Source organism: Chelonoidis abingdonii, chromosome 7 (genome assembly GCF_003597395.2).
Source record: "Chelonoidis abingdonii isolate Lonesome George chromosome 7, CheloAbing_2.0, whole genome shotgun sequence".
NCBI lineage: Eukaryota > Metazoa > Chordata > Testudines > Testudinidae > Chelonoidis > Chelonoidis abingdonii.
The window spans coordinates 76,178,664-76,204,349 of record NC_133775.1 but is presented as its reverse complement, the minus strand read 5'-3'; the positions used below and the strand labels follow the sequence as shown (position 1 = coordinate 76,204,349).

The window sequence follows — 25,686 nt, the reverse complement described above, 5'->3', positions numbered from 1 at the left end:
TGACATAATCAGTACAGAGTTCATCCAAGACAAGAAGTTTCACCAATGCACTGAAGCACAAGCTTATCACAGGCAGAGACAACGCCCCACTGAAATAAATCAGAGAAGCGTGGTGATCAGAAAAAAAGATTTTGTGACATTAGTTGGCTCCTGTACCAAGGAAACCAACAACAAAGTAACTTCCTATTTTGGCCTTGGCAAAGGCACTGTGTCAAAGTTTCTGCGAGCTGGATACTCCCTCTGTCTGCTGGGCAACATCAGTGCACCAAAGCCTGATATCACTGAAGAGGCAACCAAACTCATAGCTGCATGCTATGAATAACCAGAACTATGCCACCATGTGTGAAACATGGCAAAAATCACATGCAGCAAAAATTGGCAAAAATACCATGTCAACACCAAAGCTCAGCACCTTATCACTAACCACTGAAGCATTTATAGAATGTAAAATGAGCACACTGTCAGTCACATGTGGAAAAGTGCTCTGGATCCAGATACATCACCACTTAATTCACTGCAATATGGATGGATACACAATAGTTTTTGGAAACAGAGACTTGAAAATATCACACAGTGTAATGCTTGTTCCTCCAGACATTCTGAAGTAGTCAAGTGCTCTCGTGAGAATAATGTACCCTATACATTTATCAGAGGTGGATATAATAGTGCCAAACTGCTGTGCGCCTTATTTTGTGCATGCCAAGGAGGTGTGTATGTTGTAACGGACTCATTAAATCAGCTTTAGCATTTGCAAAGGAAAACTATGATGACAAATGAGTGTCCTGATCTGAATATACAGGTCACTCAATTGTAGCGTGAATCAGAAAGATAACTTAGTAATCCATTATGATGATACCAAAATGAAGTATTTGGTTAAAAAAGTGTTATAATTTAGATGAATATTTTTCGAATGAAAAAGAGTGGTGGTCACTGTATCAAATTAAAACTGCTATACTGCAACCCCTACTCCTGTACCCCTATTATTCATATATGTATTGCTACTATTTGATCTGGCAAATGTTAAATACATACATTTCACATATTGGAACTCTTATAGCTTGATTTTGTATGCCTCAAATCATGCAAAAACTCTTACTCTCTAGGGCTGGGGAGGATATTAAATGGTGATATTTCAAAAATGCTCAGTAGTGAAGGTCATCAGACAGATTCCTAAAACGTATGGTCTTGAGATACAGAATCCACCAAAAATAAATATATAAATAAATAAGTAAAACTTGTCTGGCCCATAAAGCAAGAGTGGCTGCCAAACTATATGGGTTGTTTTAATCAAGATGTAGTAGCACATGCCTTCATCTGCAATCTCCAAACCTCCATACTAAAGAGAAGGGCAGATGTGGGCCATATGCAGAACTCCACAGATTGCAGTTGGACCAGTCCTACCTGGGCTGCTTACATTCACAAAGGAGCTTCCACTATAGAAAAATCAAAGCAAGCAAGCATGTCACGGAGGACTGACTGGGTGTACAGAAAACTGCACAACTTGATATCGTTTACTTAGTGCAACAGGGCGAACACCACTTATACAAACAACACTCCTGCGTCAAGAAGCTTACAACATAAGTTAGACGGTTCCAAAGTGACTAATTAGAGTTTTTATATAGCCACCATCACTGTGTCATGAGTGACTCACAGCAGATAGGAAAGTATCACCATCCTCATTTTACAGATGGAGACCTGAGGCACACAGAGTTTATATATTTTAGAATTTTATACTGCAGCTCATCACACAACAAGTCTGTAGTAGAGTCAGAAACAGAACCCATATTTTACAAGACCCCATCTAGTACCTCAGCCACAAGGCCATTCTTCCCCTCTTTCCAATGCACATGTGATAAAGGATTAGGCATGAGACCAGGAACAGTCAGCATTAGAGACATCACCACCAACTCCAGGTTAAGAGAAAGAGGGGAGTTTGGGAAAGGAACGACTGAAGTTGCTCGGTGCACAAAACATGAGAGTCTGTTCCAAACAGAGCAGGTGGCATGAACAGAAGCAGTCACAATTAGAAAAGAGACAAAGGGTATATAACTTAAGGAGAGATGACTGGATAGAGCCCCAGGCATTAGGGGTCATATGGGGAAATGAAACCAGAGATAACAGACAGTGGCTATAACCCTGACAGTCACCCTTCCAAACAGTAAATATTTGCAGTCACCCTGGAGACCATTTGGGTTTTCATACCTTCTGTAATTAGCCTAAAGCACTCTCCTGTTGGCCTATCACAAGAGATTATGGTAATTCTACAGGACAGATTTTCCTCTGCAGATGTGTAGCAGGTTCTTTTTTTAAATACTGTACCTGCAAATCAACCATGTCATCTAGTATAAATGAGGTTTATTAAAAATTTAATTTGCTTCCATTGTTCATGCAAATCTGTGATGATCTGACCAGATGGATACAGCTTTCTATTTCCTGGATTGCTCACATCAGGTTTTGTGAAAACTAACATACCCTTGTGGTTTAACTGTGTATTTCATTCATTGCTACTGCCAGTGCTAACATAAATATTTCAGACACTTGCATGATAATGTTTTACAGTTAGGTTTGGGTCAGTAGGAAGCCACAGATTCAGAAGGATCATTATTTCAGCTAAAGTAAAGCCTGAGAGAACTTAACATGCCCTACTTAGTGGCACAGGCAAGATCCACATTTGACTAGTACAATACAAAATCCATAAACAGAACTTAGTGTTGTCTCACTTCAATCAAATTAACTGGAATATACCCTAGCACAGAATTTTTATGCCAAAGCAGCAGCATTTAATCCTTTTGTAACCAGATCCTGGGGATCAGAAGGAAGGTGACAAAGAATTTGAAGTGGGACCCTAAGATCTGCATGCAGAAATCTACTCGTCTAGTATCATCTCATTTTGTTTAAAAAAATCTTTGATATCTGATAATCTTTGATATTGGCCCATTTGGCCAGCTAAACATATTCAATGCCATAAAGACTGATGTCTAAACATTGGCACATATGGGGTATTTTATATTCCCAATGAATCACTCTTTCCAGTCAAGCCACAGGCAGGGGTGGCTCCAGGCACCAGTGCAGCAAGTGCGTGCCTGGGGCGGCCTGCCGGTCACTGTGAGGGCAGCAGTCAGACAGCCTTCGGCAGCATGCCTGAGGAAGATCCACCGGTCCTGCAGCTTCAGTGGTAATTCAGCGGCAGGTGCGCCGAAGGCACAGGACTGGTGGACCTCCAGCAGGCATGCTGTTGAATCCTCGTTACCAGCGGACCTCCCGCGGGCATGCCAGCAAAAGCCACCTGACTGCCATGCTTGGGGTGGCAAAATACATAGAGCCACCCCTGGTCACAGGGAATCAAAACTCTCAGAAAATGTCTTTAAAAACTGTTCACTACATGAATACATTTTTTCAGATGCAAGCTTTCACCTGTTTAAAACCTTCAGTATGCACAAATCAGATCGCTACTAACCCCTTTTCTGAATGCACAAAAACTCAGACAAGTACACACGAATCAGATAGCTATCTACCCGAAGGGCAGGTTGAGACCCCATCATCAACTCCCTCACTGAATTGACAATGGTTTCGTTCCTTAAAAACAGAGCAGCAGGCTCACATAAGCCTCCTCCACCTTTCCCCAGCAGTTTAAACAACAACCACCATAGATTTTTATAGACCTGCAATAGACATTAAAGAGTTCGAGAAAAGCATTCTGGAGTAACTGTAGGTACCAATATGGGCCTCCACAAGTAGTAAATTAACTACTTCCTATTACACATTCCATGATCCATGTAATATAGTCAGAGAATGCTGATTTTTATTCATGCTGGACAGGATTCTGCGATACGAGACTTTAAACACGAATAGGGGAAGACTGCTGCCAAGTCTGCCAACAAATTGCTAGACTCTAAAGTAAACTTAATCAGTCAGTGGAGATCTCGGTTCAGTTGCTGTGGTCTGTTACCCTACTAGTCTGTAGGCAATCACTCTACTACATAAGCAAAACAAAGTCTTCCTTTGGCCAGTCACTAGGAGCTATGCTAAGTTCCTCTCAAATGGTGCTAGAATTTGGATACAAGTCTGTATAATCAAGATACCGTTCGGCCAATTTAGATATCACATTCATCTTTTTGGGTGTGAATACAAACTCGCACCTTCTCCCCTACTTAAACTGGTAGCATTTTTTCCTTTCAAAAAATGGCTTCAGCTTGAGACAGCAAGTTTGTAAGGAAGAAGTTTCACAAAAAGACCCAGACATACACTGTATGAATGCACAAGCATATGAACTGAGTCCCAGACGGCAGCCCTGAAAATCTCTACAGGAAAGACATTTCTCTAGCAAACTGAGGAAGCTGCTTTAGATATGGCTCAATATGATCTAAAGACTTCAACTACTGTGGCACTCCCAAGGTCACAACAAGCTCTGCATATCATTTTTTCTGCACAGAAAGACAGCTCTCTCTCACTCCTGAATTTATCCACATAAGCCACAGGTAGCTTTTGAGATGGACGGATGGACTTGCTTTCATCTAAGTAAAGAAATGAAAACTCAACATGTGGACCATAACAAACAAAATTTTTTAACTTTAAGCTGTAGTATGTATGTATGTATGTATACATACTAAGGAACGACAACAAAAATTTACATTTTCAAATATGTTGTTTTCTGTTACAACACAGAATACAAAGTGTACAGTGCTCATTTTATATTTTTATTATAAATATTTGCACTGTAAAGCTATGAAAAATAGAATTTTTCAATTCACCTCATACAAGTACTGTAATGCAATCCCTAGCGTGAAAGTGTAACTTACAAATGTAGATTTTTGTTACATTAACTGCACTCCAAAACAATGTAAAACTTCAATGCCTACAATTCCAGTCTTACTTCTTGTTCAGCCAATCACTAAGACAAGCAAGTTCGTTTACATTTGCTGGAGATAATGCTGCCCGCTTCTTGTTTAGAATGTCACCTGAAAGTGAGAACAGGCGTTCGCATGGGCACTGTTGTAACCGGCATTGCAAGATACATGCCAGATGCGCTAAAGATTCACATGTCCCTTCATGCTTCCATGATGATGATGTTCGTTAAAAAAATAGTGCGTTAATTAAATTTGTGACTGAACTCCTTGGGGGAGAATTGTATGTCCCCTGCTCTGTTTTACCCACATTCTGGCACACATTTCATGTTATAGCAGTCTCTGATGAGGACCCAGCACGTTGTTTGATTTATGGACATTGTCACTGCAGATTTGACAAAATGCAAAGAAGGTGCCAATGTGAGATTTCTAAAAATAGCTATAGCACTCAACCCAAGGTTTAAGGATCTGAAGCGCCATCCAAAATCTGAGAGGGACGAGGTGTGGAGCATGCTTACAGAAGTCTTAAAAAAGCAACACTCCGATGCGGAAACTACAGAACCCAAACCACCCAAAAAAAACCCCCAAAAAACAAAAACAAAAAGCACACCAACCTTCTGCTGGTGGCACCTGATTCAGACGAAGAAAATGAACATGGATCAGTCTGCTCCACTTTGGATTGTTATTGAGCATGGATTCATATCCTCTGGAATGGTGGCTGAGGCATGAAGGGACACAGGAATCTTTAGCGCATCTGGCATATAACTATTTTGCGATGCCGGTTACAACAGTGCCATGCAAACGTCTGTTCTCACTTTCAGGTGACACTGTAAACAAGAAGCGGGCAGCATTATCTCTTGCCAATGTAACCAAACTTTTTTGTCTGAGCAATTGGCTGAAGTAGAACTGTGTGGACTTGTATGCTCTAAAGTTTTACATTGTTTTATTTCTGAATGTGGGGGGGAGAGGGTTGTACATAATTCGACATTTGTAAATTCAACTTTCATGATAAAGAGATTGTACTACAATACTTGTATCAGGTGAATTGAAATATACTATTTCTTTTGTTTTTTAAAGTGCAAATATTTGTTTTAAAAAATAAATGGAAAGTAAGCACTGTTCACTTTGTGTTCTGTGTTGTAACTGAAATCAACATACACCTCTACCCCGATATAATGCGACCCGATATAACACAAATTCAGATATAACGCAGTAAAGCAGTGCTCCGGGGGGGGGGGGGCGCTGTGCATTCCGGTGGATCAAAGCAAGTTCGATATAACACGGTTTCACCTATAAAGCGGTTTAAGATTTTTTTGGCTCCCGAGAACAGCGTTATATCAAGGTGGAGGTGTATTTGAAAATGTAGAAAACATCCAAAAATATTTAAATAAATGGTGTTCTATTATTGTTTAATTGCGCAATAATTGCGCAATTAACTATGATTAATCCTTTTAAATGCTTCGCAGCCCTAAAACAGACATGTGAAGAATTCTGATACTAGAAACAGTAGACTCTAATTTCAGTCTTCGACTGAAAATTTTTAAATATCCAAAAAAGTGAAGTGATGCAAACATTAAGGATCTTGTTCTACTGAAGGACAGAAATTCACACTGTGTAGAGGTTAAGCATAGGAGTTTATTATACACAGCGCTGGCAGAGTGTTACCTTGCTTATTAAGCTCAGAGACACTGTTAATTGATTACAATAGAATGTATAGATTTTTTTATGGGCAGGGGAAAGTGACAGGGTAGGCAGTTTTACACACTGGGATAGGTTTTGCAGCAAGACAAGATAAGCATCATTAGCCAATGGTTAAAAGGTTACATAATGTCTTTGGCCATGGTTTTAAGTTAGCAAGTTAACGTTTAACCAATACTTTGATAAAATATTATTAGTATAAAATATATATGTTGAATTTTGATTTGGGGTTTATAGGAATGGAGCAACTTTTTTGATTGCTTAACAGGTATGTTTCTAGGGGTTAAAGCAAAGATAAACAGTAAAAGTACATGGTACTACAGTTTTTTTGTTTTGTTTTGGTTTGGTGTTTTTTTTTTGTTTTTTTTATGTTTTAAGGCAGGGCGTTGGTTCCTGGGGAGGGAGGTGGAAGGATGCCATATCTTATACTAACATGTGCCAACTTTTTATAAACTCAAGGTTGGATTTGTGGGAAGAACGTTTCTTTGCAAAAGAGACTAACGCAATAACAACAGGGATTTTTTGTTTAATTTGAAAAATAATTATTCAGTTATTGCTTTAACATCTGACATTTCTACTGACCAAGCATATTTTTAGCAAAGGCAATGTTATTTTGTTAACCTCAGCCTTTTTTTTAGCTGATTACTATTTGCTAGGCCTTTGGTCTCCTGACCAAACTCTGGACTTTGGGTCTGGAAAAGAGAACATAAGAACATAAGAATGGCCGTACCGGGTCAGACCAAAGGTCCATTAGCCCAGTATCTGTCTACTGACAGAGGCCAATGCCAGGTGCCCCAGAGGGAGTGAAGCTAACAGGCAATGATCAAGTGATCTCTCTCCTGCCATCCATCTCCATCCTCTGATGAACAGAGGCTAGGGACACCATTCCTTACCCATCCTGGCTAAAAGAACTGGAACAATCCATATATCAGCTTGTTATATAAAATGCACATGCATTTTAACCCTTCATCTACCTATTAGGAAACCTACTGAATAAAGTTGAAGCCTAAAGGGAATACACACACAGAGGTAGGGACGCACCAGCTATGGAATCACACAGAGTCTGCAAACAGTTCTCTATGAGAAGACTCAGATAGGAAATCACCCAGCACTCAAGTGCAGCTCCCTTCTGGAAAGTACACCCAAAATAATATCGTCTTGTGCTGCAGAGAAATCTATACAACGCAAACTCAGACTTGCTCCCATCCTCAATGTAGAGGAAGATATGCACAACTTATTCTCCCCACCCCCCAGTTAGAAATTGCACAAACTGGGTTTTACAGAAACAAGTTTATTAACTATAAAAGGCAGATTTTAAGTGGTTATAAGGGATAGCAAACAGAACAAGGCAGATTACTAAGCAAATAAAACAAAATACACCTACTACGTTTACGATCTTAAAGAGACTGGATTCAAGAAGTAGTTTCTCACCCTAAATGTTGTTTTAGGCAAGTTAGAGAGTTTCTGTAGCTTAGAGTTCCAGGTATTTCTCTTTACAGACTAGATTCCTCCATCTCAGTCTGGACTCAGCCCTTGCCTTTCCCACAGCTCAGCTCCTTTGTCTCTTCAGATACTTTCAGCACTCTTTGTTCCTGGACAAAATGGCAATGGAGAAGAGTCCTCTTTTCCTTACTCCCCAGCCTTACATAGAATTTACATGAGGCAGAAAGCCTTTGTTTTCAGCGGAAAAGCAACAGCAGCGTCCAAGGTGGCAGTTTTTACCAGGTGACGTTATCACTTTACCTTGCAGTGTCAAAGCAGCCATGAAACCAAATTTATTTGCAATGTCTACAGGATGGGATCCACTTCTTCGAAGACTCATTGTCTTTTTCCTAATGGCCCATTAAGGCTGATTGCTGATTGTCTGGTGGGCGTCTCCAAGTATAGCCACAGTTGTAATTGTTACATAGTCAATATTCCTAACTCCAGAGACAGAGATGATACATGCATACAAATTAGATAATCACAATCAGTAAATTATCACTTTTCCAATGATATCTTACGTGAGCCATCTTGCCTAAAATATATCTTAATTATGCCATATTCATATCATAAACATATTTCTATAGAACGTCATGTCACAATCCCATCTTACTTTATCTTCACAGCAATGTATTCACTAGGAAGCTCTCTCTTTCTAACCGTAGCAAATGTGAAAGCTGATCAATACTGTGAGTGGCTTATGAGCCTTGATTTCCAAACATCAATATTAATTTCTCTCACTCAACATATCTAGGCTGAAGGAAACAAGTGGTTAAAGGATTGAAATAATAAAAACTGATAATTCTTCTGAAGAGGAATGTAAACATAATCCAGAGTTGTTAAGCAGCAGGAGAGAAAGGATCTGAGGTGATTTCTAAAGGTGCAGAAAATCAGTTTCTTCAGATTACCCAAGATCTCCAAAGTATGAAACTTTGCCCTCTGAAGTAAAAGAGAAGAACATTGATGATATTGGTGATCTTGCAAGTGAGACCATTTCTATGCCATTAATGTCATAAAAACACAACCACAATGACAGTCATTGTTTCAGGCCTTCTAACCAGCTCTCCAGTATCAGCTTCATTCAGCAGTAGCCTCTGTCTCGGATACCTCAAAAACGGTAAAAAGAAAAAAAATCAATCTTTGTTTATGCCATTAACACAATGAAAGGTAAAGACTTGCACACGATAAGAAAGTTACAGTCTTCTTTTATGCTAACATCATCATCTTCAAAGTAACATAAAGTGATCCATTTAAAGAAATGACTGAAGCTCTTCACCTCATATACTCCTCATGACAGCTTTTAACTCACAGATCCACTAGTAGATGTTGAAAGTGAATACGGAAAGGAAAAATGAAAGGAAGACCTGAAAGAATTAACACTGACATTAATAGAATAATGTTAACTGACTCTGAGAAACGAATAAGTAAAGACTACAAGCATCCATACGGGGAATTGTGTGTACCTACTTATTAAGTCACAGAATTTGGTGGCCAGGTTGCTGAAGACAGCATTCAAGAACACAGACAGAAGTATGGCAAGGATATTGTTGTCATTTGCCCAGAAAACAAAAATAAAGTGAAAAGATCAGAGATCTAACATGCAAGTCTCTTAAACTTCTAATTTATGAGTGTCCAGGACACTAAACTAAATTGAGGAAGAAGCAATGCCCCTAGCAGAGTGCTAACCTATTCTACTGGGATTTCAAAAACTTTTCTGCAGCCATTATTAGCCTCATAATTTGTTGACAGAAATGGAAGATTGATGCTCCAGCTTCCCAATGACACTTGATGGAACAGAAGTCTCAGGGTAACCGTCTCTCTACATTTACACTCAGCTACTCGAAGCACACTGAAGTTTGCACTCAGCACAAGAAAGACTTGTATAAAATGTGTGCTGTATTTTGATCAAACAAGGGACTGACTGTATAGAGAGGTACTAAATTTACAAAAGCAACTGCAGAAAATTTGAGGGATTTAACAGATTATAGCCTGATGACACTGTCACACGGTCTCAGCAGAAATCCAGTTTGATCTAATTACCAACAATGAACTGGAATCACACAAGGACAAAATTGAAAAACAATTCCGAGAAACATTGGCATCTGTCAATTATTTAGGCAACATGACTGACCCCAAGTACAAGAGTCACAGGCTGAGATCAGCACAGAAGACGATGAAATGCTAATACGGCTGATAAAACAATCACAAATCCCTTCTTTCTTCCCTAGTATTTAAAGATCCAGATTTCTAATCAAAATGTTTGTTTGTCAAGGACATTCTGTCACCGTTTATTTAATCGAAATGATGGAAGACGAAGTAAATTCACAGAAAAAAGGACAGCACAATACAGAACTCTGACCATTCTTAAAAGACTGGATTCCTGTATAGCCATCTTAGCACCAATTGAGCATGTCTTTAGCAAGGTTAAAATTCAATAATAGGACAGGTGTTGGAAAAACAAATAAATTGGTAAAACTGAATCAGAATCTAAGGGTTGACACAAAAGAGCAGTGCTGCTAGTCAGACTCACAACTTGATTATGTTCTGTTTTACTTGCAGAAGTACAAGCTTTTTATTTTAGACACAGTGCGTATTTTTTAAGTTTGAAGAATAAATATGCTAAAAGTGGATCACACAATACATATTAAGTGTTTCATTTCAGAAAAACTTCAGGGATAGAGGAGGTGTTGGGGATGGATGTTAATGTATCTTTTCAGGTTGGGGAAGTCACAATAACCCTAATGCTTTTTATAAGGTTCAAAACCAAAGGCACATGCTCATCTGCAAAGTGAGGCTCTACATGGACAAAACTCAAAGAGCAATCACTGATTAAGCCATTTACAACTGTATCCTGAAATTCCTTCCCTAAGACCAGCAGTGAATGCTGATGAGCTCCCCACTTTATTAAACTCTTTACTTCGTTTGCATAATTTGAAGCTGCTAAAAAATAAAGTATAACAAAATGCCCAAGCAACAAGAACAGCAATGACATTTATAACAACTGCAAATATATAAATATTTTACTTCAACAAAAGGTGGTGATTTGCCAGTTTGAATACTGAGTAGGGACACAATAAGACTTCCATACATAATGGTGCAAAAACTGAATACACACACACACACACACACACACGCGCACATTGCAGCTTTCTGAAGTTTAAGGGATTTTTGAAGACATTTATTTTATAGAAAGATTTACATATGGGAAAATTTTCAGCTATAGCAGGCTGAAACCTCAAGAACATCTGAAAAACGTAACTATTCTTTTGACAAAAATATTGAGTACTGATGCAGCTCTTAAAATTAAAAAACCCTGTAAAATTAATTAACTCTTACTACACCCTTGTGAGGTGGGAAAACATTTTCCCAATGTACATGTGGGGAAACTGAGGCACAGAGAGGTTAAATAAATCCAAGACCACAGTGGGAGGCTTGCTATTTCCGCCAATAAACCAAAATGTGTATGTGTTAACTGAGGGCCTGTCCCCCTCAAAACACGTCTTCTGTGCCTATCGTATGAGATCTTGTAGTGAAGTCAAAATGCTGGATGTGTGCCATCTCAGTCAATCCATACCCAGTGGCAAACATCAGGTTATAACTCCAACTGCAGAATCAAGCAGAGGAGACACTGAACTGGGAGGGAGAAAAGTTTAGATAAAAATATCTCCAAGAACTGCAAAAGGAATTTGGATTAAGTTTCCTTTTGGATGGTTTCTCTCTGAAGTCTGCCTCAGTGCTCACATTTTTTCTTGAAGTTATTTGAAAACACGATACGTCTATAACAAGGAGTACAAACGTACTTATACTGTGTTGTGATGGTCCTTTTCATGACCCAATCCAGTGAAATTTATCCTAAGGAGATCATGGAAAGTAGTTGCTCTCACTTTGGACTGTTCTGCATTTGTGAGAGGAATGACATGACAATTTTATGCAGAGGTGCTCATCATATACTGTAGTGGGGATCTCTAAGTACTGTCCAGCTGGCAAACACGACCTAACAGATGCCTTCTTTCCCCTGTAACAGCATGATGAGGATGAAGCTGTTCAACAGCAATTTTCTATTAAGAACATAAGAACGGCCATACTGGGTCAGACCAAAAGTCCATCTAGCCCAGTATCCTGTCATCCAATGGTGGCCAATGCCAGGTGCCCTAGAGGGAATGAACAGAACAGGTAATCATTAAGTGATCCATCTCCTGTTGCCCATTCCCAGGTTCTGGGAAACAGAGGCTAGGGACACCATCCCTGCCCATCCTGGCTAATAGCCATTGATGGACCAATCCTTCACGAACTTATCTAGTTCTTTTTTGAACCTTGTTATAGACTTGGTCTTCACAACATCCTCTGGCAAGGAGTTCCACAGGTCGACTGTGCGTTGTGTGAAAAAATACTTCCTTTTGTTTGTTTTAAACCTGCTACATATTACTTTCATTTGGTGACCCCTACTTCTTGTGTTATTGCTTGTGAACTCAATTGGCCACCTGTTCTATCATGGAACACAGGAGCACAAATCAAATATTATGCCTTCAGGCATTTATGCTGCATACTTGCAAATACAGGTATTTACAAACTGCTGGGATCCTCAGGCTCTTGGGAAGCTGACAACGAAGTCCTCCGTGTCGCGTATTTTGGCCATCCCTACTCTGAGAAGTCTAGTCTCCACTTGGTGGATATGTATAGCCATCATTAACATTAACCACATATGAAACAAGGGAAGACTAGATTCCTGAAATAATAAGCATGAGAATCTTTACATGAGGTAGTCCACCTTTCATTTTCTTTATCATAAAGCATTTAAGAAGTCTGAAATATAACAGAGTTTCAAAGACTAACTGTGGGGCAGAAACACAGATTCTAACCATAGTCACAGAGATTATAGCCAAGCTATGAAGGGCATCCAGCACAAAAATAGATTCATTTGTATTTTTATTCTCTGTAGGAGTCCAGTGACTATTGCAGGTTTGCTAGCTATGTCCCATAAGTCTTTGGGAAACCGCTGATTCTACTGATGCCTCTGTGCAATGGCCAAGAATCTTACATTCTGTGACAATGCCAGCAACCCAGAAGAGCCAAACTAAATACTGGGGTATAATCTTCTAAAAGTTTAATATCAAAGTCACACACATTAAGCCAGAATTAAGAAGCACACTTTTGAGGAATATGTAACCTTTAGATTTAAAGGAATAAAACTAGACTTGAAACAGCTAAGGATTAGAAAGCTTTCCTCTTTTAAAAACTGCACAATATTACACTTACTACTCTTAATAGCAAGTTTGCCATCAAGCAATATTTAATCAACCCAAGAGGCCACAGCAGACCAGAACAGCATGTGCCAAACATATAAAATCTGTCTTTTGATAGACATAGAGAAAAAGAAAGTGCTTCTGAGCTAGTAATGGAGGCACATCATCTACCATTTGACTGACAGAAAGCTCAGTTTGTTGTAAAGTCCTGGAGGTGCACTAGCAGAAGTTCTTGAGACTGACAATGACCACACAACACCAGATTTGGTGGTAGTCTTGTTTCCTTTCAGAGGCAGAACGCTGTTCTTCCCACACCAGACATCTCTTTGTTTAAACACCAAAAAATGCAGTTGGATTTGATGGTTATTTTTAGTTTCTATGATGTTTCTGTCAGTGATGTCAGATATAGTTTCAAAAGGACACAATAATTCACCATCAATGTGTTACCTGGACGGACCGTTTGCCACTGATATGTTGGGTAAAACACTTCTAAGTCTTCAGGATCAAGATCATCCTCTGCTACTGACTCTTTGCCATTCTCTTCTTTTAAGTCACTTTCTTCTGTTTTTGTTAGGGCAAACTCCTGTTGGATACACAAGATACAGCTCATTAGTAACTGCACCTGGGTTATGTAGTGTCAGTGGAGAACACATTCCTCAGGTTACAAATTTTTCCCCTCTCTAGCAAGTTTGTTTTTGGACACTTGAGATTCTTTCTACATGGATTAAAAATATATTATTAAAGATTAAACCAGCATAACTGTTATGACATTTATGTTGAACAAAGCAGTGCATCTTATTTCCTATTCTAGTGCAGGTTGCAAGCTTCAAGCGAGAGTTAACAGAGCCAGATCTGTATTATAGCCCAGGCAGGTAGCACTGCCTATTAGGAAGGTAGTGTGACACTTCCCATCATAAAGACGCTGTTTTCAGTAGCTTATAACTTTGCCAAACTAACTGTTCAGCTGAAAGTTTCCATGCTGCGTTTCTGCCTCAGATCGAATGTTTTTTGGAAAATGTCAGCCAAAACTGCATGGCCATTTCCAAGACCAAGGATAGGGGAAAATATGTTGTTTTGTCCATGTTAAAAAATTCTGGCAACCTCTTCTTTGAGAAGTTTCTAGGGCGCCCATGCTTTGGAGCAGGGATTTGACATTTGGCAAAGGGGTGCTATTTGAGTCAAGAATGTGCCTTTGACTGTCCCTTTGAAAATCCACCCATATTTGACCAAGTTATAATCCTTTGGAGGAAAAAAAAAAATCACAGTTTACATATGCTCAGTAGAAACCTGTTAGATAGTTTAATTCCTTGACTATTCCATCCACACTGAGCATTCTCCACCCTGGTGCTGAGCAGGACTTGCCCTGCAATTGCAACTCTGGTCTGCTACATGCAAGGATCTGGACCAGGAGTCTGTCTTTCCTATGCTCCCAATGCCCACACCCCACCCCCCGCCACTGGGCCCAAACAGTCCAGTGAAGGGAGCTGCCTGATTTGAATGCAGATCAGAAAAGAGACAGACCAGGGAGGGGAGGGAGTAGATTTGGTCAAGCAGCCAGGAAGGAGAAGGAGAGTGGGACTGTGAGTCAGGAAGCAGAGACTGGGACTGGATGGGGAAGAGGACTCCAGAGGGGAGAGATTAGAGACTGGGACTGGATGGGGAAGAGGATTCCAGAGGGGAGAGATTAGGACTTGCTGGATAAAGAGATTGGGACTGGAATGAGAAGCCTGAGGATTGGAGGCTCAGATTAGGGGTAAACTGGCTACGTGAGGAGAATGGGTCTGGATGAGGACCTGGGGTGGGGAAGAGACAGGAATGGGACTGGGCAGAAGGAGTCAAGTTTGGAAGGAATTGGCAGAAGAGAGTCTATGCCCACTAGAACACACTCCCTTTCAGAGCATGGAATGGAACTCAAGATTCACGAGTCCAAACTTTCCTCTGCTGTCACCAAATATCTGTGAAATCAACTGACAAAATCCTCCTTTTGTCCTCATCCGCATATAAGATGACAGTCTACTACAGCTACTTGTTATCATTGTAATCACAAGCAGCACAGTTCAGTGCAGTGGATAGAAAGGTTTCAATCCTGCTGATGAACCATGTAGGTGTCAAGATGATGCTGCATGATGGAATTTGTTTCTTCATTTTGCTTTTTAAAAAAACCTAGGAAATCACACATACAAACTTAAAAAAACTTTTCATTAAGGTTGCAAAATCAAGCACTCAGAAGTTAGGTAGTGTCAGAATTATGGTTGTCTACACCTTACAAAATAGGAAATGCCAGAGTTAAGGCACAGAGAACCTTAAGTCTGGCATTTCCCTAACTTTTGAGTGCTTGACTTTGCAACCTTATTCTTATTTTAACATAGAGCTGGAGGGTTTGCGCACAGCTGTGCACATGTATTTATATTCTTTGGGCTATTCACAGAGAAGGATGATTCCGTAACAAAAATGAATCACATTGAAAGGAATGGCTATTTTGTAACAATGCAGAGACAGTCTCAGTTTTAGAACCTCTCATCCCTTTTGCACCTCTTTTTAAACTGGATTTGATCTGTAGTATTTACATTATATTAAGAGGTAAGTAGTTATATCTTGATTAAACAATAAGGTAGTGATCAGATCACTATCTACAGATATCTGAAGTGTGTAAATATCCAGACTAATGGATGACAAACAGGAAAAATTTCCAATCAATGAGATCTATTAGTGTGTGGAACAGTCTCCCAAGGAAAGTAGTGGAAGCCCCATTACTTCAAGCATTTAAAACTGCACTGGACAAAAAAACAATTAAGAATATGCTGTAAGTAACGATCTTGAACTGGAAGGAGATGAGACAGTGAATCAGATGTGACCCAATATGTCTTTTCATCTCAGATTTCATAGGAATTGTCATAATGGACCAGACCAGTGCTAAATCTGTCAGTGACCACTTCCAGACACTCCAGAGGAAGGTACAAAAATCTATCAGTGGACAATTTGGAATAACCTGCCTGTAAAGGGAGTTTCTTCCTAATCCCTCTCAAACAGTTTGGCCCATTCCCCAAAACAATAGGCTTTACAGTTGTTACTCTTCTAATAAATATTTTTAAAACAAAACAAAAACAAAAACAAAACTAAGTGGCTAACTGAACATTCTGGACCAAATTCTGCATTCAACTCTCCCACCAACTTCAGTGGAAATTGTGTATGCATATTTAATAGAAGAATTTGGATTGTTTGCATTTAAATGTATGTTACACAGTTTCTAAGAAACGTTTCTGAGTGTGGGAAATAGTCTGTAGGTTCTGTGCAAGACGTGCAGTTAAAAACAATGGTGATAATATATTATAATGATTGGAAAGTTACAGAACATTTTTATTTTAAACGTTAAAAGGACATAAATTTGAGAAGTACAGGAAAACTAGGGCTTAATTCATACTTTTCCTTAGTGCATGATGACAGGATTAGAATTGTTAAGATTGTACCAAATGGTTAAAGCTTAGTTACAGTCATAAACATAAGTAGTCAGCTTCTATTGATGAGAGTGAGTGTTAACATTTTCTGAGCCAAGATTCAACAAAGCTAATATAAATGAGCCAACCGTTATTACTTTGCTTATTTATGTTGTTAGATTATTATCCAAGAGGGATTTAATGATACACAGTCCCATAATACATTCATCAACGTGCCTCTTAATTTTATATCTGTTGAAACACATAATGGAGACAGCTGATGTTTACGAATGATCTTCGTTCAATATGAGTGCTGCAAATCTAAATGGACTGTAAGGGGTAACAGTACGTGTCTTTCTTCATTTAAACAGTTGCTTCAGCTGTTTGGCCTGTGATCACTTTATAACTATCCCATTTTCACTAACAGTCTAAATACCATTAACATTTGCTGTGGTAATGAACATTGGCAATTGCATAAAACAAGTTTATCATTATATTTTCTATTTACATAAAGTACATCATTAATTGGTAACTACTTTTGTTTTCCTTAGAGATTCAAAGGGTAGAAACCAAAACAGGTTCTACGAAGAAAGATGGACATTTCCTTAAAACCAGATACAATGTTATATTGGAATTAAAATTGAGATTATTCCCAGTCCAGGAGATTAGACACACCCCAAATGGGGTTCCCTGTGCCCCATCCTTCCTTAAGACCAGTAGTGGCAGAGACCACCTACATGAGCTCTTCTGGGCTGGCAGGCAGCCCCCGTTACCACCCTCATGGCCAGGCTGAGGCCTTGCCTCTCCTCAAGCCACTACTATCTGTCTGCAGACAGGCTGAGACCTGTCACTGAAAGGGAAGGGACTGAGCCCTTCCTGAGCAAAGGACTCTGTACGGTGGGAGCCTTGCATAGCCATGATAATGTAGTGGTAATGAGGGTCGTTCCCATCTCAAGATATGTCTACACTACACACTAAGCCTGAGCTCTGACTCAGGTCAGCAAGCACACAAGGCCCTTGTCATGGTACAATTCCCCACTCTGAACCTTAGTGTCCAAAAGATGGGGTACCAGCATGAATTCCTCTAAGCTAATTACCAGCTTAGAACCTGTAGTGCTGCCACCAACCAGGAATTCCAGTGCCTGGTACACTCTGGTCACCCCAAGAAACATGTGCTGGGACCCCAACGACCGGATCCTTCTGGATCTTAACCAAGGAAGTAAACCCTTCCCCACCGTTGCCTCTCAGACTTCCTCTCCTGGTTACCCTGGAAGATCACTGTGATTCAAACTCTCTGAATCACAAAAAGAAGAGAAATTCACCTTCCTCCCCTTCTCTCCCCTCCCAGCCTCTCCGAGAGAAAAGTATCCGGCACAGAGAGAAATAGCCTCTCTCTCCTTCCTCCTTCGCCCCACCATTCCCTGGTGAACCACCCATCTCTGGTCTCACACCAGAATAAAAAAACATCAGGTTCTAAACAAGAACTTTATTAAGAGAGAAAAACAGTAAAAAATTGGTAAATTTAAATGGAATAGGTACAGGGTTTTTAGCTATAGTACGGGGAATACCTCCCAGCTAAGATTCAAATAATTAAATCCTTTGCAAAAATACAAATTTGACTCTCCAGCCAAAGCACATTGCAATAAGAAAACAATAAGCCTAACTCGCTTTATCTATCAGTACTTACATTCTGAACTGATAAGAGCCTGTACTGAGAGATGAGAGAACCTGGTTGCACACGGTCCTCTGAGCCCCCAGAGTGAACAACAACCAAAAACTAACAGCACACCAGAAACTTCCTCCTCAAGATTTGAAAGCATCCTGTCTCGCTGATTGGTTCTCTGGTCAAGTGACAGCCAGGCTTACTGAACTTGTTAACCCTTTATAGTCAAAGAGAGATAAAGTACTTCTGTGCTATTAACTTTTCTTATCTGTTTATGATAGCCCTGGTCCTAGAGCTCAAGTAGGGGGGTGGGTCACAGTCTGAGTTCTGCTGTGACTCGGGTTATAGTCCTGTCATTTTGCAGTGTGGATACAAGTCAAGCCACATACTTTAGTCACAAGGACTGCAGAGTTCAGTATGGATGTATCAACACAGCTGGAGACACCCAGGTCCAGCAACTGTAAACCCAGATTTACAATGCACTGCAGACATTCAAGCATGGGCTTGGAAACATGGAGTCCAATACACTGGGTGACACAGACACAGGCTTAGTGTGCAGTGTAGACATACCTTCAGTGTCCTCTGCTGGACTGTTGTTGTCAAGGCTCCCAAAGAAGTGGGTTTCAGAGCCCATGAAGATGACTGGGGCAGCTAGTGTGTCATGCTGTCTGCAAATGCTGGTAGGTGACACTGCATTGGTTACACTCAGGGACACATATTCAAGCTTTCCTTTGCAACCAAGAGAACTAGATACATTTTTTTTTAAATAAAAGCTGAAGTTATGTCCCCAAACTTGGGTATCTTATTTTCTGGTTGTTCAGCTTTGCACCTGTACATAGATGCTGAATACACATAGCTCCCATTCATTCAACTGAAGTCTGAAAAATCAGGCTCAAGGTGTCTCAAGTTAGGCAACCAAAAAAAAAAAGGGCCCAAAATCATACGTTGCTTTTGAAAATGTGGGTATAAGTGACTTGCCCACAGTGACCAAAAACACAGCAGGGAACAGAATACTCTTGACTTCCATCTCCTGCTCTCACCACTAGACCACACACTTAGCTTTGGTTTTTGTCCTAATGAAATTAAAGTTTTAGTTGCAGCTGCTTAAACAAAACAAGGTGCATGTGACAAAATGTGAATGTTGCCTGAATCGCATGTTTCCTTTTCCATGTCCTCTTTATTGCTCAGCATCAGGCGATCTAGATAGGCTTACTTCTTAAAACTTTTCTGAAATTTTATACCATAAAACATTTTAAAAAAAGGCAAAATACTGCAAAGATGAGAGGTGATGCATTGCCATACATAATTTCAGGAGAAATAAATAAGGCTATGCTCACCAAGTAATTCAAATGATTCAAACGACTTTTTATAGCCATCTTTCACCCTTAGATTAGAAGATACTTACTGGAATTCTGTCACTTATGCATGAACGGAAGCACACTGCAGAAAGCAGCAGAACCAGCAAATTCAGTTTAGAGGCAATGGACGAGAGTCCAGTGCAATGAGACATTGCAATCAGTCTAGAATTGAAAGAAACAAAACAATTATATACGTTAATACACACTCTTCACAGTTTTCAACATCTACTATACCACATTCTGCAGTTGAGTATTATATTTATTAGACATACAAGTTGGGGGAGGCCATATTTTTTTATTGGATCAACTTCTGTTAGCAAGAGAGACATGCTTTCAAGCTATATAGACTTGGACCTGAAGAAGAGCTCTGGTAGCAATTTTAGGGCCTGTTTTGGGGCCTTTTCACATCACCTCATGTTAACAAAAACATAGCTGGGACCAATATTCAACCACTCCAAATGAAGATGCACCTTTCTGTGAAGTATCATGATATAATCCGCAAGCAAAATCCCACAGCCCTTACTTCACAGAAGTCAACAAGAGTTTTGCCTGAATTAGCACTGCAGATTTGGTCCTTTTTTATTTCCTGTGGCAACTCCAAAGAAGTGACTGAGGAGCTCACGTGCAGTTCATGACTGAGGCATTTCAACCACAAGGCCGGGTATGGAAACAAGGCTTTCCTTGGTCATCACCACTGTCTCAAAACAAGAGACTGAAACCTTTGGCGCCAGTTCAGCCAAGTCAGATTGGGAAAGTTCAGATTCCTGCTGAAACCCATAATCCAGCCCAAACATGAACAGTAATAAATAAAACAGTAGTAAGCCAGATTTTCAGAAGGGTGGTGAGTGAGACACTGTTCCCTTAGCCAATGCTTCAGTTTCTGAACTAGGCCACTAATATGCAATAAATAGGGCTACGATTTAGTCACGGAGTTTGTGGAAGTCACAGAATCTGTGACTTCCAGCAACCTCTGTGACTTCAGCCTGCAGTGGTTGGTAGCTGCAGAATCCCCCATCCCCCATGGGCACAGGGAGCTGCGGGGTACCCCTGCTGCCTCTGTTGGCCTCTGGAACTCCCAGCTACCAGGGGTGATGGGGGAACTCCCAAGCTCCCGGCCGCCATGGAAGAACCCCCAAGCTCCTGGCCGCCACAGGTTCCAGGAGCTGCGGGCAGCAGAGTACCCTGCAGGCCCCAGCTGCTGCAGGAAGCTCCTAGCCCTGTGCAGCTGCCCGGTTCAGGCAGCTGTCGCAGGTATTTTTAGTCAAAGTCATGGACAGGTCATAGCTTCCATTAATTTTTCTTTTTTGCCCATGACTTTGACTAAAAATAACCTTGACAAAATCTTAACCTTAACGATACATTATGACCAAAGCCACTAGTTTCTCATCTGGGACACAGAGTGCAGCACTATTGTGGCCTAATTCCATCAATTTCTTGGGAGACACTGTTGCATGATTTCAGACAATGCCATCTGCTTCTCAGAGGAACGGGCTGAAAGATACAAATGCTGACCAAAAATCACATATAATTTTTTCCCTTCCACAATTCTTACAGCAATTGCTCTTCACCATACAGGAAACAGATTTTACTTCTGTTATAAAACAGAAGACACAACTGAACACAGAAAAATTAATTTATCTCCAAAACGAAAACTGAAAATCTGAAAAGCAGCAGCAAGAAGTTCACCAAAGCAGTGACTGAGAACTTACAGCTCACTAAAAATAAGACTCAAATGTACCAATAAGACTGGTGACAAATCAAAATACAGTTCTCTAAAGGCTACAAGATTGTGCCTGCCAGGAATGCTGCATGCCCCAAAACACTTAACATCTTGTGTAGGTTACAGTTAAGCAGGAAGAGTTAGATGTTAAATGCAAGGGGATATGTTCATAGAGAAAAGCATCAGTATCTTGCCACCTTGTTACAGGACAGAAATATTCAGATGTAGTGAGACATTTTCAGACAAAATTTTAAAAGGATAAAAAGCGTGTGTGTGTATGTGTATTTGCAAAACAAAACAGAAAATTTTCCCCTGTCCACAAATATGGCTTTGTTTGAGACTTCATAAAGCTTGCTGCATTTTTAAAACCTTTTAGCTGTTAAATTTGCTTTGTTTCATATCTCTTGTAACAGGTGAAAATGGAAAGATGTGGCTCTATATATGGTTCTGAACAGATGATATGATTTGTAATAACAAACATGTTTTACAATATACAAAATTAAGGAAATTTGCACTGGTATAATTACCAGTGTAAATTTCCCTAACACAGAAAGGGCCTTTGTATTAAATTACCCTCTACCTTTTCTCATAGAAAATTAGGTGCTTAAGAGGCTACAGACACCCAGATCCAGCAAACCTTTTGTTCCCAAGAACCAAGTGCTCTTGTCATAGCATGCATTGTTTTCAGTGGTGTGGCTCATTACCAACTGTGAGTTTCCACTACAAGAAAGTTCTGTTCAAGAGCTTCTGAAAACCTCATCTGTATTGGCAGCTACAGTAAGAGTGCTTCCATTATGCTCTCTATTAGCAGAGACATTTTACTGTTACTAGTTGTGCATTGGTAACTGCTGCACAGCTCAGCAAGTGCAGCCAGGAGAGACCTAGGTGACACAATTCAAAGCAACTCAGTAACAAGAACACATTTCATGAATTCTTACTGCGGCTGGGTATGCGCCATTCTTCTGTGTTTTAACTCTAAATATGCAGTGTGTATTACGTGTCTCCAGAAACTCTGTCAGAAACATTATCTGAATTTTGATCAGCTATGCTGTAAGAGCACATAGCCCTGACTTCTGTTGTGCCCTTGTCATAAGCATTAAAGGCCAGAAGGGACCATCCTGATCATCTAATCTGATCTCCTGCACATTGCAGCCCACAGTACCTCACCCAGCCACTCCTATAATAGACCCAAAACCTCTAGCTAAGTTACTGAAGCCCTCAAATCATAATTTAAATATTTTAGGTTACAGAGAATCCACCCTTTACACTAGTTTAGTGCAAGTGACCCATGCCTCATGGCTGCAGAGGAAGGTGAAAAACCCACAGAGTCTCTGCCAATCTGACCTGGGGGAAATTTGTTTCTGACCCCAAATATGGCAATCAGCTAGACCCTGAGCATGTGAGCAAGACCCACCAGCTGGACACCTCTACTCTATGTCGCAGCCAACAGAAATTTCAGAAAATATAATAGTCTTAACTCTGTTCTCAGCTAAAGATCAAGGAAGTAATACTGGGATTATAGCAGCCCTGCAAAATTGTTCGGAAAGCTCACCAGCCCAAGCACAAAATCTATTCCGCTGCCCTTTACCAAGATGGTTGATCATAACAAAAATACTAATGATAATTTACTCACCCATCAACAAGACTCACTTTTGTCAGGTAGAACTTTGCAAGGTTGCATTATAGAATGATAAAGCTTTTAGCAAAATTTGGACATGGATCCTGACTGCCTCATACAAGCTGCTGAAGCACCCTCAACTTGCATTGGCATCAATGGGATTTGAGAGCACTCAGACTCTGACAAGATGAGCACCCTAATACCGTGGTTTACTGGGTTTTTTTGTTTGTTTAAGGTTTTAAAAGATGAATGCCTAATATGGATACCACCCAGAATGTTACAGGTCACCTATGTGTCAATCTGAGATACTAGTTTCAATGTAGCTACTCAGGATCAAAATCAAATATGGTCTCAGTTTAATGGGGAGTCTCTATCCAGTCATTCCAGACACACAAATTCAACATTCTAGTAAGTTTTTACTATCTTTAACTATTATGAACCTATGATATGACCGACAAACATAACAAAACTAAACTTGTTTAGAAAAACATAGAAGTGATACCTCCTCAACAAAGCATTCTCTGCATCTGAAAAAGACAGGTTTACTTGGGGTGGGGTGGAGGGAAGGAAGCAATCCAATGGAATACTTACAGGTAAAGCACATGCCTTTTGTTAAAATAAATAACTCCTTAAGATCCCAGATCAATAACAATATTGCAATGCAAAATTTTAAACATTTTCAATACATGTTTTAAATAAACTACTTGAAAATTATTCATATTATTTTTATACCATAGCACCCAGAGGCAATCAATCAGGATCAGGCTCTTACTGTGTTAGGTGGTATATAACCACGCAAGAAAATTCTAGGAAAACATATCTATGCAGACCTGAAAACTTCCTCTTAGCACAATAAGGTCCACAGATCTATTACAAACGGTAGGTACTTCACCCTGCTTGCAATTTGGGGGCAGAACCAGACCTGTCAGTCACTGGCAGCAAGGGAACATCCTAGCTACCTGAAATTCCCTCCAACTGAGAATCTCCACAGCCAAGATAATTCCATTCTACTTTCCTAAATTACAGAATGGGTTAACTATGCCTTGACAAAAAGTCATAGCAATTTCTCCTAATGCAGAGCCTGGGACTAACTCCCCTAACATCCCCAGAATCAATTTTATTTTGTTAATTTCCATCTCTGGAAATGTTCTGGATGATACATTTGTATCCATGGTGGGCCCAAACTGTGAACAGTACTACTTGAAGAAAGGACATTTTACCATAAACACAGATACATTTTCCTATTCTTCATCATAAAGTCCACAGATCTGTTACAATGGGATTTTCACAGCAATGGGTCTCCAGGATAGGAAGCAGGATCTCCCTTTAAACACAGACATAGAATCATAGGACTGGAAGGGACTTTGAGAGACCATGTAGTCCAGTCCTCTGCACTTACGGCAGGACTAAGTATTATCTAGACAGGTGTTTGTCTAACCTGCTCTTCAAAATCTCTACTGAGGGAGATTCCACAACCTCCCTAGGCAATTTATTCCAGTGCTTAACCACCCTGACAGTTAGGAAGTTTTTCCTAATGTCCAACCTAGCCCTCCCTTGCTGCAATTTAAGCCCATTACTTCTTGCCCTATCCTCAGAGGTTAAGAAGAACAATTTTTCTCCCTCCTCCTTGTAACAAACTGTTATGTACTTGGAAAATTATCATGTCTCCTCTTGGTCTTCTCTTTTTCAGACTAAACAAGCCCAGTTTTCCATCTTCCCTCATAGGTCATGTCTTCTAGACATCCTAAATTCAGAAATTGTGCGTCTTCCCTGTGCACTGAGGCATGAACAAAATACTTCTGCAAAAACTGGCACTGGTCAGAGTTCGGATGATCAATATACAGTATTTGGTATTATTATGCATTGATGCCCATGTGGCTACCTAGCAAAGCTCAATACAGGAGACATGACTTCTCTATCTGAGATGGTCAGCACTCCTACAGATTGGTCATTGTTTCTTCAATTTACTTTCAGAATGAATGCTATGACAGTTGTGAGGACTACTTGGCTGAATTAAAAAGTACAACAGATGATCTCAAAGAGAGTTCCCATCCTCATCAACTCTTCTGATTAGAGAGAGTTATTAGGACATCTATTTTAATAGGAAGTATGATGACACCTGTGACAGGGGTCCAATTAGGATAGTGCTGTAAGAACCAGAATACATTTCTAGGGCTGATCTCTCTAACTCCGCAGGACTGGAATCAGGACAGTTGTCCCAAAAAAGCCTTTAATGTTGGAATTTTTGCACAAAACTTCCATTTCCTTGAACTTGCTGAGAACATTATAGTACAGAGACTTGACCTTTTGTTTTGACACTCTAATGCACTGTGATGGGGCAAGGCCAGATGGCTACAGTAAAGTACTGAGAAACAGGTATGTTAGCCCCAGGCTAAACAAATCCCTAGTACCCTAGTAACCAAATGGTAGTTGCTCCAGGTTAATTGGATCTTAATTGGCTCCAAGGCACCTGGGGCCAATTAAGATCTTTCTAGAAGGCAGTAGAGATAGCTACTTTAATTAGAACACTTGCAGCCAATCAAGGCAGGCTAATCAGGGCACCTGGGTTTAAAAAGGAGCTCACTCCAGTCAGGCAGGGAGGAACCAGAGGAGAAGGAGCGTGTGT

At 40.1% G+C, this 25,686-nt stretch overlaps 1 protein-coding gene and 1 long non-coding RNA gene across 4 annotated transcripts in view; one reads left to right on the top strand and one right to left on the bottom strand.

Annotated features, from left to right (window-relative positions):
* The window catches only part of LOC116824420 (uncharacterized), a 203,540-nt gene that overhangs the window by 5,043 nt on the left and 172,811 nt on the right, over positions 1-25,686 (top strand). The window lies entirely within an intron of this gene.
* Positions 1-25,686, bottom strand: part of SIL1 (SIL1 nucleotide exchange factor) — a 285,228-nt gene that overhangs the window by 201,030 nt on the left and 58,512 nt on the right. For 2 of the 3 annotated variants that reach the window (XM_032779692.1, XM_032779694.1), the window contains exons 2-3: positions 19,770-19,884; positions 13,715-13,850 (exon numbers count right to left, since the gene is read on the bottom strand). In XM_032779692.1, coding sequence (XP_032635583.1) covers positions 13,715-13,850; positions 19,770-19,874 — 241 coding nt within the window. In that variant the 5' untranslated portion in view covers positions 19,875-19,884. Of the gene's footprint in view, positions 1-8,285; positions 9,142-13,714; positions 13,851-19,769; positions 19,885-25,686 lie in introns of those variants that run through there. The other variant, XM_075068059.1, reaches the window with a different exon arrangement.